Below are 16,015 nucleotides of genomic sequence, written 5' to 3' on the forward strand. Positions count from 1 at the left end.
ATAACATATCCACATAAGAATTATCAGCATAGCAAAAGAATTTTAGAATTCTTTATTTAGGCAGCAAGGATAGGAGGCTTCTCAACTTTTCAGAACGTTATACTGGCTCATCTACACCCCCAAATCCTGTTTTTCCTTCTTAAAAACATGCCTATTTATAAAACATTAAAATTGTTTGATACCATCATGACATGATTATTTATCATACGTGTATGGAGGACCTCTCATTGCTTGCCCTAATGACAATGTGCAGAAACATGCATCCTCATTTTTAGAAGACACTGAAAGTAGGTGCACATTCACAGGAAGCTGAAAGGACCAATTCTGAGTCAGTGTTTATATAATAATGCAGGAATGGGGAAGAACTGAGAGCATTTTGGTTTTTTTTTTCCCATAGTTGGCTCAAGTTTTTATTGGTTCATTTGAAAAGCAAGTGAATTATTGGTAACCACCCTGAAACACTAAATATTCCTATGAACAGAAAAATAATAGAGCAAGTGTGCATCAGACTATGGAATTATGATATTTAAATATTTAAAAGATTTTTTTAAAAAATATCACAGTATATAAATAAGGTAAAAGGCCTACTCAGAGATAAAGTGAATTACATGCAAAAGCTGGCATAAGCGAATTGTAATTTGTAACTTCAGTAATTTAAAAGCCAAATGCTCTCTATTGAGATTTTGAAAAAAAGGAACTAAAAAGGGGTTGATAAAAAGAGGAGGGCATATTCTTAAATGTAAATTTAACTCCTTTTGTTCTTTACTTGCTTTGACCCATAGTGCAAAGGCCTAGCCAACTTTATTTTTTTTCTTTGTATATTTTGTGTCACTCAAAACAGAGGATAGGCTTTTTCCTTGATCAACCTGAAGTCAATGGAGCAGAACTAAGATTTGTCAAAACCTGAAAAAGGAACAATTTCCAAAGCTTGCAACTGAAAAACAAATATTATTTTGTTTATATACAAGTATTTAAGAGAAAGCTCTGATCTTTCACTCAAGCCTATTTCTGGAGGAGCAAGAAAGTTACCTTAATACTAGGTTAAAATCAAGACCAACTCTGGAGGGTGGGGAAAGGGGCTCAGAAGCAAAAACCAAATCACTACTTGCAGTCAATATGCCACATTCTATAGAACTTGCAGCTTCTTACAAAATTTAGATACATTCATTTTAGTAATGTATAGAAACATATTGTAAGAACTATTTGTTTTTACACAAAAGTTACCTCAGGCTGTTCATTGCTACTAATTTATAAGAAATCAACTATAGCTCATTATGCTCTTGATAATATGCATGCCTATTAAAGGTTACATACATACCTGAGAGCCAGAAACACCAGATGACTGCATATAATACTGTTGGTTTTGTAGTTTTGCATACATGGAGTACATTGGGTCTTCATTCATCAACTTGTTATACAAAGAAAGAGCCTCCATTGCTTTAACATTGAGTTCTGAAAGTTCTGAATGTTTCCTAAAAAAATACATTATACAGCTTATTCTACATTTTAGCTAACTTCACTACAGAACAGACTATACAGCAGACCTATCACGAGGTGTGATAAGCAAGATATTCTTACAGAGTGTGAAGTGATGCCTGACAAGTGCCATAATCCCAAACAGTGTAATATTACAAAATATTATGTGACAAGAAAAGAAACCCTTCAGACCTGTTCCCAAATGAGAAGCTGCTAATAATTACACCTACTTTCTTTGTCAGTATTCACAGAAATGATAAAGGGTACTGCAAGTAGCAACAGCAGTGTTTCTAAAAAAGAGCCATAATTTGAGTGAAAAGATAGGTACTTTTTACCTGTCTATATCTTCCAACTTTTCATCTATGAGAGGTCCCATCTGGTGGCACATTGCTAGAAAAGAAGAACATTAAAATATACCAAAGTAATAAAGATTTCAAAGCACTTCCACACTTCAGGTCAGAAAGTAGGAAAAAAAAAAAAAAAAAGCATCTAGAAATGCTTAGATATTAATCAAAAGGTTTTAAAGATAATCTGCATGCCAGAAAAGTTACAGTAACAGATGCAGCATCATGAAAAAATCTAAGAATAAGATCCAGCTGAAATTTTCAGTATTGATACAGAGACAAGGAACCCTCATTAAAAACAAACAAACAAACAAACCCCGAAACATATATAAAACACAGGAGGCATAAAGCAACATCAGGTGCAGATAGTTGTGGCATAGAAAAGAAAGTAAATAGCATAGTGAAACTATTTTGCATAAAAACTTCAGGTGAAACTAAAGGGTAGTCTTTAAGGGTGGTCTCTTTCTTGAAGAAAGACAATCCAGTACTGGACCCTGGCTCTCTCGTGTGCTCAACAGTATTACTACCAAAAAGACTACCTATGGAAACAGTGAAGGAGCAAACGTGTTGCTATGATTCAGATCATGTACATATTAAAGGTACTAACTACTTCCCTATTTTACTAGGATCCTAATAGGATGAGAGGAGAGACTCTGTCAAGTAAGGCTTTCTCAAATCACTAACATACCACATAAACCCCCACAAACTTACAGAAGCAGAATGGAAGAGTTAGAAAAGCATCCCCCAACTTTCAACACAAGGACTCACGGCTCTTGCAACTGCCAAGTGAACCACAATCAGCTAACAGATGATCCAAAAATAAATGGGCAAGAAAGCTGACACAGGAGACTCCAATTCTATTCCAGAACGCAAAATACACCACTTATTGAAGTAATAAACTATTTACTAATCTGATTAATCCCAATAGCCATGCAACATTCCAACTGAGAGAGGAGAAAAACGGATTCAGGCAGCAAAGATGACCCAAATCCATTATAAGCAGTTTTGGAGCTCCTGTCTTCACTCTCAGATTTCCAAGCTTAGAGACACAGAAGGTCCTGAAAACCTCCGGGCCATGATGGGTAAGACAGTATCAATGATGTGTTGGCCTTTAGGTGATGAGAGGCACCCATCTACTTCTCTGAACCTGGGATCAGAAGCATATTGGTAGAAATACTGCAAAAAGACGTAAAACCTGGTGTAAATTCTGTCTATTTTTATATATAACACCAAGTGTGTTAAAAGGCATGACAAGAACTGCTTAGTGCCTGTACACTAACATTAAAACTGCTCTGCTGTCAACCACAAAGTTAATACATAGGAGAATGCTGCATGCATCTTATAGGTTCCCATTGACTATAGAGAGAACTGGCAGATTAGTACCAAAAAACATCAAGCCCTTGGAAAGCATCCATTGAATATGAACAGCAAGTAGATCCTCACTTTATAAGAGAGCCCTCAAACACCTAGAATTGCCTGCAAGTTGAGCGCACAGAGCAAAGAACTTAATTAGGACATACACTGAAACAGATCCATGCCCACAAACAGTAAATCTTCAATTACAGAGTGCATTTCTATGGGAAAGCCTGAGGCTTACTACTATGACTGCCTTCAAAGCACTGCAGCTGCAGCTACAGACTATGTTCTGCTGCATCAGCTTTCAAGGCAACCCAAATGACTTCAACAAATAAATATCCATAATAAAATTCCTAAGAAAGAAAATATCTGGTAAGCATCAGGGGGTTTGGAGGTGTAAAAAATACGCCCTCCCACACCCCCAAATAACAGTGTCCTATAATGAAGATTAAAAACTGCAATGGAATTAAAAATAGCTTGTAGTCTTTTTGTTGCAGGTTTTTTTTTTTTATTCCTTTCTGCAGTTGCCAGATATATCAAAGAAAAAGTTTGTCTAAATAAAAACAAAAGAAAAACTAGTAATCCCTGGAGGGATTCAATAGTCTTGCCTGGTAGTTACTACTGGCAATGAAACTTCAGGAAGCAAAAAAACATAATGGATATTCAGGAAATGGAATACTAGTTTGAATGATTTTTCCACAGCAATATTTGAAGCAGCAGCTAATCTCATTCAGTGACCCCAGAAAAGAATTACTGAGTATCAAAATCCTAAACACTTAAAGAACTACTGAGTATCAAAATCCTAAACACTTAGCAGCAAGATTTTTTCCAGTTTCAAAGGCCAAGTCAGGTTGGTAGAAGAATTTCCTTATAAAGCTGAGGACACGGGCAATGGCACTTTTGGTTCCACTGCTAAATCAGGTGGAGGCATCACTCCTTTGCTGTTCCAAAGTCTGAGTTGAAAATGCAAGAAAAGGATCCCCTGATCAGATCAAAGATTTCATGCAAATCATGGTCAGTTCTGACAAAGTTAAGTAACCAACAAGAACCAAGAGAGCATCTTATTTTCTTCATAGCTGGAAAACCAACACGCAAAGTGCAGGATCATGTTCTTAGAACGAAAGAACTCCATCCAGTTTCTACAAACTTGCTCCCAACATGAATGTAATTACAAATTCTCTAAAGGAGAACTAGGCTCCAAGGAAGCCTTGGACATATATTGTTGCCTTACAGAATTAATGAACAAGGGAGTCTCCAAACAGGTAGCAGAAGCAGGGTAACGGGCTCTAGTGCAGGTAAGTGGACCAAACTGACTATCATAATCAGCTCTTCCAGGATGCAAGACTTTCTATACTACTAAAATGGAGATATCCTCACTTAAACTTTATTCACAATCAGTTTAAAAGACTTTCCCCTAAGTATTCTTACATTTCCACATTCTCAAGACACTGACCTTATTCAGCAAGTATAGAAATCTAGTATCTCTGAACTACAGGATCCTACACCTGAGTTGTAGGATCTAGATGTTACATCTTAGTGGGAATTGATGCCCCAACTCAAACGAAGGCAAAATATTGTGGATTAGCAGTACCTAGTCTCTAAGAGGTAGCATTCCTAAACTCCCACCAAGTTTCTTTTGGTGTATTCTACTCTCTCATTTAAAAGAGAAAATGCTTTCTTGGGCTCCATCCTTGACAGGTTGCCAAAATCTGCATAATATCATCTGACGTTCTTCATATTCACAGGACCATAACTTTGCGTGTCATTCTTGTATAGATATCACACTAACTTCTGCTTGAATACAGCAAAAATTCCAATTAAAAAAGGCATATGAATCTTTAAATTAGAAAATGAATTACTACCTCTTGATATAAAGAAGCAGCTTAGCAAAGTGTTATATTTAGAAAGGAGGTCCTAATGTTCAGCCATATCTGGCAGTTGGTTGATCAGCATACCTTTAATTTCTTTGCCTCTGTCCAGCAGTAATCCCCTTCCTAGACAACCGCCTCTACAACTACATTTTTGGTACCTGAAGGAATAAAACCATTCACATTTCTTATTATCCCCCTTCACAGCTCTGGTGAGGCTAGAACACGTGCAGCCATATATCACTGACTTGTAGTTCCTAAAAGCGATATATACATTTACAGATGTGATGAACCAGGCAGGTGTGAAAAGATGGGAGATACCCAAGCACTTATCTCACACACTTTTTCTTATTTAACTTCTAGATAGATTAAGAATCTGCTGTTTTCTTAACAAACTCTGGTCACACCTGAATTGTGTATTTAAGCTGATAAAGAATGGGGTACAAAAGGCTATACAGTCTTCCATCTGATAATGGAAACGTTTCCTTACCTTCCTTCTCTCCCCTTCCCAAGATCTGTGCTGCTCGACCTGGGTAGGACGGTCTATGATTGCCTCTTTGAAGAGGAAGTCTAGTCCTTAAGACTCAAAATTATTTAAACAGTCTTAAGTATCTGTAGTATTCTATAAGATAATACCTAAAGCTAGAGTCTTATAGAAATGTGCACATAAATGGAAAACATGTGGGACAGGTCTATTCTAAGCCATAGTAATATTTCTGCTACATCTCATCGAGTATTCCTTAGACTCCTTTCCTAGTTCATGCTGGGCTATTCTATGAAGGAAAAAAAATGAATGAAGACAAGATTAACTATTCCTGGGTGTTGAGAAGGAAAAGATGTTGGAGTACGGTTTCCTCAAGGGAGGAAGAGGTTCACTTTAACTTAACCTGCTGTATTTTGGTCTCTTGGATGTGGGAAAACAGGAAGTAAGACGACAATTAAGGCTCAGGCACTTTCCTCAGATATGCTTGTGGTCCATGTAGGAAGCTGAACTAGTTTCAGTCTAGTTCCAATTTGTTTTGGTGTCGGTAATTGTTGAAGAGAACAAGAACAACAACAACAAGCATGAGATTTTCTTACCCTCAAGATGAAGCAATTCTGGGAGGTCTGGCTGGTCATCAGATGGATCTGCACTTTGTAACATCTGCAAGAGTTGGTCCATTTTATCCTAAAAAAACAAATGGTGTAACTGACATGCATGTATGGGGGCGGGGGGAGAATTAACACTTTCAGGGTAGTAAATTAAAGCAGTTTTTACAACTTCCACTTGGGGGTCTCAGGACTTAGAAACCACCTGAAATACCTTCAGGTAAATACAAATCATATATGCTACTTTACAAGAAATAACATGGTTAAAGGAGGAGAAGCCAAATGATAAAAATGATTATTAGTAATGAGTAGAATGTGTAGTATAACTTTTCAGTTCTAGGAGTCCTTTGAAACATTATTTTCTGACCAGTTTCTATTTTTCATTCTGCTTATTACATATGCAATACTACCACCTAGTGGGATTACTGCAAATGTATTTACAGAATTCAAAGCAAAGAGACTGCTGGTAATACTGGAAACAACTCTAAGACAGCACTCAAGACAGGCCTCTCTGAGGTATCCTGAAGCATTTAAAGCAAACTTGAAAACAAATGCATCACTCCACACTCAGCTTGTAGTCTAGACGTGCAAAGCTATACAATCCTGGTGTAGGGCCCTAAATTGAATGCAGTTTCCAAATTCAGAAATTCCCAAGACTGTCACGACACACAAACAAGAAAGACGGTAGATATTAAAAAAAAAAAAAAAGTTAATTTAAACCAACTTTTCCTTATCCTTCTCTTTTGATTATGTTCTCTTGACAATTCAAAATAGTTTTGAGGTACAGGCTGAAAGGGTTAAATAAAATTTGCTTAAATATACCAGCTGCTGAAAATAAGTATTAGTATCAAACTTACTTCATCAATGTAAACTGGTTCAGGCTCAGGTTCTATTGTCTCTACTTGAACTTCATCACTGAACTGCACTGTTTTCTTTTCAGCTTTCACTGTAAAATAAAAGGAATTACCAAACAACTATGTAATGTTTCTACAGCTAGCATTTTGCCTGATTATGAACTTTGTAGTTGAAACACCTACTGTAAAATTAATATTTTGTTGTAATTGGGAGGGAAAAAAGCTCTCTGTGGACTTATGTAATTTCCGTAAAGAAATCCCCAGACTGTCTTAATAAGACGTTACTTATGACAACAGAACAAAAGGATTTCTGAAAATTTTAGGTATATTGCCCCTAAAAAACCAGAATTAGTTCCTAGTGAAAGCAAAAAAAGGCATCAAAGCACACAGAGGGGAAAAAACCTGTCTTACCAAGCAAGATCAACAGCCAGGTGAAGTGATAATTTGGAAAAAAGTTGTTGTTGCCTACAGAATTTATCTGGCTGTCAACAAGACTGTCAAATGAGTCTCAAGGAAGTTACTGAGAAAGAGGGCAGCCAGTAGTAGGCAGCAAAATATTTTTTCAGCAGATGACAGCATGGGCAGCCGTGGTCTAACACATAGGACTGTTTGTGAGAGCACAGCAAGTGCTGCTTAGTTTGACTTGGAGTATCACGTTAACTTGCAACTAGACTCTAAGCATAAAAATAAGGGAAAAAACAGAACTACATGACTACAGTAGTATCCTTTGAACCATGGCAAGGCCTAACATACATAAACAATGTTACTCACTCATTTCTGGCTCAGCAGAGAGATCAGCTGTTACAAAGTTAGATGGAAACAATCCCATACCCTGATGAGTTTCACCTTTCCACCAATTTGGATCACTAAAGATTAAAACAAAAAACATATACACATTTAAAAACTCACACAAACAGGACATTTTTCCTAAGAATTACACTGTATGAGATATTTATATTATTTGTACATATATACAATTTGTATATATGCAGAAATATTTATAAAAGAATCATATTTGTATGACAAAAATCTAGGAGATACTTAAGTAAAATATTCAATATGTAAATATATTTTACACAGCAGACATGATTATTCTTGATTTTTGCAGAAGGGTTACACTGTAGTTTTATAGGTTCTTCTTTTCCAAAATATCCTGACAGGGACTCATGAGTGAGAACTCTACAGGAATCCGAAGAGCAGGTATCTACATGGGTAACGTCTACTAGAATAGTTTAAGTAGTTTAAAAATTGTGGTAAGGATAAAGAGTTTTCACATTCTCTCTTGCTGAAAAAAAATATTAGGGATAATTTTTCCCCACAAAGAAGATCATTCTGAAGTTGACTGTGGGAAGGTTTCTGCATCTTCTTTGAATCACCCTGCAGAAAGACAGGGCAGTGGACTGAAACGACCCCACATCTACCCTGCTATGGTATTCCTAGAATTCAGTGCTTCTGGGTATTATGAACATATGAGTTCACCTTTTCATCTTGCAGTGTGCTGTTTCAGAACTGGAATTGAAAGCACTTTATAAGATCATACCAAAGAAATTCATGAGGAAGTAGACAGGGAGCCTTAAATACAACCTGAGCCAAAGCTGAATCTGGCCAAGGAGAGCTTGAAGTGTTAAGTATATAAAGTTCAAATGTACACTTAATTTTTGCAAAATGCTTTTGCTGATGTTGCGTATGTTGAGTCAGCAAAGCAAATCTGCCATTCTGGAAAGAGCACTTTTTCTGCCTATGATTGTATACTTCAGAAAATTTTTGCCTAGACAGCCACAAGAGCAAAGACTCATTTTAAAGCAAACAAGGTCTCACCCTATTAAAACTTTAGAATATACTTCAGTACTTAAAAACAGATTTGCTCCTGATAGTATTGCTATCGGCATACATCACCACCCGCAATACCTAAGCAAAGCAAAATGCAATTATAGAGCTGCAATCTGTGAACCTAGAAAGCAAGAAACACTAAAATAGCTTAAGCACTGAATGAATTATTTTGATATTTTATATGAATGACAGTGATACTGTTATTTTATGAATATGAGTGAAAGAGAGCACGAGCATGAGCAAACGAGCGCGAGCAAAAGAGCATGTGTGCCTGGAAGAGCAAGAATGAATGCTATATACGTGTAAAGAACAGAAAGGCAATCAATCCCTAAAGCATTCTTCTCTGGATAAAGAAGGGATCCAGACAGACTAGTACTGTCATAAACCAAAAGAACATTAGAGATGATGTGAAAACTAAGCTCTAACTTACAAAAAGCTAGCACCATTTAACTCTAAGCTTTCAATTTTAACAGGAAAGTATATATAAAATATAGGCTGCATTGCCATAATTTAATACACTCATTCAATCTTTTACTACATCTGTTCAAATCCATATTGGACTGAAACCTTTAGGAGTTGTGTGAAATACTCAAGATAATTCATTAGCATTAACATACATCTCAGGAAAAAGAAAAATAACAAAAACTGTTAAGGGAGACTCAAGAAAATTTAGAAATCTTTTTATTTCCCTATTAAAAACTGTCTACAAAGTTATGTGTCAAAGAATTTGGTTACAGAGTGAAAACTCGCCCTTGAAAAGCATAACGGGAACACCAGAGCACAAGTGTGACAATTACAAGTGAAATAAATATCAAATGTTGAGACTCATGACTTTACATTCTAAAAATTTAAACACACACAGTGCAAGTCTAAAGATAAGTTTCTAGTATGCAACCTATACAAGTTACCTGTCATCAAGTATAGTTATAAGTTCTCCAGCTTTAAATGTTAATTCATTGTCTTCAGCAGCCTCGAAATCATAGATAGCACGAACCTTTCGGCCCTCATGTTTGTGATTTGTTAAAAGGCTTGAGGTGCTAGGATACAAAGTGGAAAGTGCTGCTTGCTGTTGCCTTTGTTCTTTTAGTGACAGTTCAATAGCTACAAAAGAAAATTTATTCACATTAAAATTCTAAATATAAATGTTTTGAATGATTTGAAAATTTAATTCTATAGAAACTTTCAGTACAACTCCATTCTTGTTGCATCATAACGAATTTCTTCCTTTTACTTCAAAATGACCATAAAAAACAAACTATATTTTAAAACTAGCGAGCCCCCACTGATGTTAGCAAAAGATCTACTGAGGTTTTCAACATGAACAGGACTTGGATGAGTGAGTAGTACTTAAGCAAAAATGGGATAATTCAGTGAATTCACAGAGGGCTTTTCCCTTTGAATAAACTGTGAAATGTAGAAGCTTAACATTCTGTAATTTTTTTTATTACTATCTTGGGCTGATACACAATATTTAAATTCTTACTAGCATACAAATGATGTTCAGCTTATACCGGACTGCTTGAAATCATAAAAGGATAACAGCTGTTTCAGTGTTTCTCTGTCAGATCAGCAGTTTTTAGCATGGATTCCTAAAGTAGTAACAGTTACATGCTTTTACTTGTCTATTTGTCCATCCCTTTTCCCTCCCTAACCCTTCCTGAAAAAATTTTGAGCCTCTTGGTCCTTTGCAATTAAACTTGAGTGAAGAGGGAAAAAAGAAAAAAAAAAAAAAAAAAAAAAAGAAATAACGAAATAACGAAATAAAAAAGTGGTGTCAATCATATTAAGCTCCTCCAAGTCTGAAATAGATGACCATGTGTATATAAGATGGGACAGAGGCAGGGAGCCAAAAACAAGAAGACACAGACTATCACAAGAAAACAAACAATGAAGAACCCACACAGAAATCTCAACCTTGAGACTTGCATCTATAGGAAGCCACACTTTGGTAGCTCTACTGTTGAAGGAGCTATTGACAACATATACAGATAGACTAATGGGGATTTAAATAAATCAAAGTTATATTATGTAATAGCATTCTGAAAAATTTATCTATCGAAGATGAGAAACCGCAAACATCCACCAACCAAGCCTTTGTTACAGCTTTAAGCTCAAAGCTTGTACTGTGTACAGGGGCTAAACTTTTATGCCTTTTTGTTGCTGAAAAGTTTGACCTCAAAAAGCAATAACTAGGCCCTGAAGATAAGATCAATCCAGGTGGAGAATAATTCTTTGCACACATCTCGCATAGGATTGGTAAATGATATATGCCTTGGTACAACAGTAAATCAAAAGTAACCGTTCCACATCTGTTTTGTGGGGCCACAGTGAGATGCTTAACAGCCACTACGCTTAGAGGAACCAAAGGCTTAAATTTCTTTAAGTATAAAGAAAATATTATTCAAAGAAATAAAGTTCAAAGTATATCTAAAATACTGAATCCAATTCTGCATACTGCTTACGCTACAAATATTACTGTCTGCTCCCATCAAATGCTTAAACTCCAAATAAATGCATTTCACTGAACTCAGGAAGAGGGAAAAATACAAATGCAGAATTTATACCAAACATTTCCACAATGGAGTATGTTCTTAAAATGAAATTTAGCAGACTATTACAGTGTTATTTCAGTTTGGCAAGGTCAAGAAAAAAAAAAAGATCAGGAATTATTCAACTTTGGCCTACCCATAGAATAATTTTGATCTCTAACTCTCCAAGAATTGAACAGAAGAAAGGGAATGGCAATCATAACCATAACCAAAAAGTATATTATTCACAGCAAGGAAGGAGGCAAAACATTCGTTCCTGCTTTATTAGATATTTATCATTTAAATTGATTAGGTCAGCACTCACCTTTAGCTAAATCCTCCTCTTCCTTTTTGTTAGCTACTGTACCAGGATCTTTGGCAACTAAAGCTGGACTTGCTTTTGCCTGTTCAGCAGCCTAGCCAAAAGCAAAAGATGTGAAAGTGAATTTAAAGAAAAATTGTGCCAATTTATTACATTCATGTAATGTATTCATCTGTGATAAAAAAATCAGAAGTAAACTAGAGCATTTCATCTCTCAAAGGAACATTTTTAAGACAGAGATTTCATTTTGTTTGCCAAATGCATTACAGAATTACAAACTAAAATATAGAACTGTGGATAAAAAGAATTTGTGATTCTTTTCAAGAACAACTACAAGATTTATTATACCTGTGAACCGATAGCTGGAAAAGTAACTCCTTGCTCCTTAAGATTTTTTATCATAGCAGATATTAAACTAAGCTGTGGGTCATTCTTGAATTCATCTGTCCATTCCACCATAAGAGCTTTCAGCTTTTCACATACTTTTGGATGACCCTGGATAATAGCAGAAACTAGTTAAATAATTTAGCAATCTGTTCTTAATTCCTCAATTTCACATGAAAATATGAAACAATAAAGTTGAAGTCCTTTAAATTCTCTTCATTTCCTAGTCCAAATTGCTGTTCTCCTCTGCAGCACACTGAGCAGATTGTGGTAAAGAATCTGTAAATGACTAACCATAGCTGATTAAAAAAATACATACATAACGAGAAACATAACCCTCATTGTTAAGAGCTCTATCAATATTAGCTTTTTTTTTTAATGTAGCAATCTTAAACTGCAACCTATTTTCCCATTTAACTTCACAACTCCTATTTTTTCAGACAGCTTTATCTTAAATTTTGAAACCAAGGAGGTAATGAGTTCTGCATTATTGCTGTTTTATGCTCAACAGAAAGACATCCATTATTATTGCCTATATAGACACTTTAAAATAAAGTCAGGTGTATCACTAAGGGATATCTCTGTCAGAAAGGAGAATACAGTGTACCACTTTTCAGCATTGCTTTTGACTGCCTTCAGCAATAGCACCTAAACCAGTATGTACAAGACTCAAAATAGAGCAAAACAAAGTTACAGAAAAGCCCTGTACTGTCTACATTTTACTACCTATCTGCATTTAGTGTTTCATTGTTTTTACTTAATGTTAAAATGAATCTGTATATGTTCTTCTCCGTAGTGAACAAAATATGTAAACAACTGCACTTTGAAGTGGCTATAAGGAAGTTTTTATCCAGTGACTGTCATCCCAGTAACCTTATAACCCCCCCACCCAAAAATTTCCAATCTCTCAGAATTAGGTTCCACTCTACTTCCAGATTATCCCAACCCTCTAACTTAGCTTTTACATGAACCCAACAAATCAATGCAATACATTACCTTATTCAACACATTGCTTACTTCACTGGCAAAATCTCTCGAACAGACTTCTAAATGAAAGATTTTACCACAGTTTGATACACATGCTCCTAGAAGCTAAAGACAAAGAGATTAGAACTCAGGGAAGCTTTTTGCAATGTAACTTTTCAGGAAGGAAAAGGAATACATTAAAAAGTCACCTACTGTTAATGCTTGCATAGCAACATGGGGATCTTTATGGTTCACTCTCTTCATAATAGAACGAAGACAGTCCTTGGGCCTAAAGAAACACAAGACAGTGAAAATGATGTAATGGAAAGAATATTACCTACTGCATAGATTTAAACGCATGAAAAGGCTAATAGTAGACAGCAAGTTCTCCCAAATAAAGTCAGCAAATTATTTAATATCTTTTTTTAATGCTGCAAGTAGAAGAACTACAACATTGACAGTTCTAGCCATTTTTATCTGCAGAATTGCTAGTTTTCTCATTATCAGAATCGCTAAGCTACATTAATTTTTTATTTTAATTCTCTACAGTCCTGCACTTCCATTAAATACTTTACTTTTACTCTTTAGAAAAAAATTCATACCAGAATACTTTCATATAAATTATATTTTAATGTAATCACATGATATATCAAAACTCATAGCCTAGTTTTAAAGAAAAGTTTTTTGCTAAATGAAATTCGTCTCCTTGCATTTAACTTTTTTTTAAACACGCATCTGTTAAAGTATCTAATATCAAAATGTAAAATTTCTCTGCACCCATAAGACAAGTAAATGAACATAAGTCATAATTCCAATAGCACATTTGTGTTCTCAGATGCTTCATAACAGATAAAAGGAATACTCACACTATTTTTCATAATCAAGACAATTCCATGTGCCTTACCCCTCTGTTCCCTACATAGTCTTTTCTTCTATGAAGTACTCTTTTCCCACTTCATTCTTCTCCCACAACACATATACCGAACTCCCTTGAACATCAAAAATCTGTTTTACCAACCCGCCCTCCATGTGAGCTCTGAAAGTACCCAAGGAGCACAGAGTACACAGATGCAGAACTGGTCCTCAGTTAATGACAATGTCTTAAGTAAGGAATACTTGCATATGCTTCAAAGAGGAATGTGCCATAAAAAGTCACTTTTACATGAACGTGACCAGGTTTTTGCGCTGTAAATCTCTTGTCTCCCTCTATCTCTTGAGTTCCTACATGCATCCATTCAAATCACAATAAAAAAATTCCTACTTGGTTAGAAATTGCAACCTAATTTTAACAAGTCAGTTTTGTAAATAAACTAAGCTTAAATGGGCTTAGAATATGTTCTTTAGAAGTAAATATGGTACTATAACTCCCTGTGCTGGTCAATAACAAATGCAACTCCATGCACAAAAGCTGAAATCAAGACAATAGTGTTGCAGAATTTTGTCTCTCACATATTTGGTGCTTTAACATAGCAGCAGTATTTATCATCAATATCTAAAATCAAGCAGAGAGTAAAGTTTTCTACAGTTTAACTTACATCATGCTCACCTCTTACTAGCAAGAAAAACCTTTCATCAAGCCTGATTTTAAATACATTCTCCTCCATGCTTATGGATTATTATGGATACTTATTTTTTAGTATATAAACAATCAGCATTTGTAACTAATATTTGTTTAATAAGTTTGGGTGATAATTACTTTCATATACTTTCCCTTAAAATCTACCACTCCTCTGCATTTTGCATACACATCTAAGAACAGCTGCTTACATTCCAATTACCACCACCCCTCCGTCACACTTTTCAGTTTGAGGGGGATTTTGTTTATTTGTTAAGTTATTACCAATACATTCCTCATAGATTATATTTTAATCTACAGTCTAACATTTAGAAACAAAACATGCAATGAACCAACAAGTGCTAAAGGACTATTATACATTCTACATGTAAGTTTCAAAACTACTAAATATGGAATTCAAGTTTAATACTGAATTTACAGAAGAATTTTTTATATGCAGTATTTTATACAGTTATATGTAGAATGTACCTGAATTCTGTATTTAAGGTTCAAAACTATTAAATAGAGAACACCGACTTTATCTATGCTGTAGTAGATAGAAATAACAGCAACAGGAAATTTAAGAAACAATTTAAATGGAAGTCTCAGACAGTTTGGTGTATCAAAACCTGTGTGCCTTTTTTGTTTGTTCTGTCTGTAGGAGTGGTTGCAGGCTGAGCGAGCCTGAGGTAGAAGTATCCCTGGCATGCAAGCATTATCTATTAAATAACCCTGAATAGATTCTTTTTTCCTTTGAGGGAGGCAAAAGCAGGAAAAGAGGGGGAAAAGAAATGTGAATTTCAACTAAGAGATTTTCGTATTTCTGGAATATTTACAGTAACTCCCCCTCCACACACACACACAAAGTTAGTTTGCTGTTGCACTGATATCCAAGAACTAACATGAAACTTAGGTATACATTACACCACTGCTTGGCTACACTATATTTGGCAGTGTCTATATTTTACAGAAACATCCACCTCATATTTAGTAGCACTAATTATAGAAAATGCTGCCACATAGTAAGACTACATATTACTCAGTTTATACCTTCATATAACTGATTATTTTACTTATGCTGATGAATAGATAAGTCAAACTTACTACTCTTAACAGTCCAAAACAGATATGAAGATTATAAGACTGTCCATTATCTATTCATTATCTAAGACTCTTCATATGTTCACTTTACTTGAGGAAAAAATACACGATAAACCTTTCAGGAATAACTGATTTTTAACCATTAATTTGTGAGTAGGCCTATTAATGTGTTAGGAGGGTAAGCACAAAAACAGTATGACCATTAATGTCAAGCCAGTATTTATAAAGGTAGGGTGCTGGGTCAAAAGCTTAGTGGTCCAGAAACAGGATCATTAACTTAACCTCTCCTATTAAGGTTAATAAAACAAAAGAAAATCCAAAGTCTTATTTAAAAAATATAAA

General features: G+C 35.2%; 1 protein-coding gene across 2 annotated transcripts in view; it reads right to left on the minus strand.

Moving 5' to 3' along the window:
- STAM (signal transducing adaptor molecule) overlaps nt 1-16,015 on the minus strand; it is a 41,462-nt gene that overhangs the window by 7,190 nt on the left and 18,257 nt on the right. For both annotated transcript variants that reach the window (XM_064505978.1, XM_064505977.1), the window contains 10 exons: nt 13,231-13,306; nt 13,048-13,143; nt 12,016-12,162; nt 11,671-11,761; nt 9,726-9,918; nt 7,759-7,853; nt 6,991-7,079; nt 6,125-6,212; nt 1,812-1,866; nt 1,319-1,472 (listed from right to left, as the gene is read on the minus strand). In XM_064505978.1, the coding sequence (XP_064362048.1) occupies nt 1,319-1,472; nt 1,812-1,866; nt 6,125-6,212; nt 6,991-7,079; nt 7,759-7,853; nt 9,726-9,918; nt 11,671-11,761; nt 12,016-12,162; nt 13,048-13,143; nt 13,231-13,281 (1,059 nt within the window). In that variant the 5' untranslated portion in view covers nt 13,282-13,306. The remainder of the gene's footprint in view (nt 1-1,318; nt 1,473-1,811; nt 1,867-6,124; nt 6,213-6,990; nt 7,080-7,758; nt 7,854-9,725; nt 9,919-11,670; nt 11,762-12,015; nt 12,163-13,047; nt 13,144-13,230; nt 13,307-16,015) is intronic.

Source organism: Dromaius novaehollandiae, chromosome 2 (assembly GCF_036370855.1).
Source record: "Dromaius novaehollandiae isolate bDroNov1 chromosome 2, bDroNov1.hap1, whole genome shotgun sequence".
Classification (NCBI taxonomy): Eukaryota; Metazoa; Chordata; class Aves; order Casuariiformes; family Dromaiidae; genus Dromaius; species Dromaius novaehollandiae.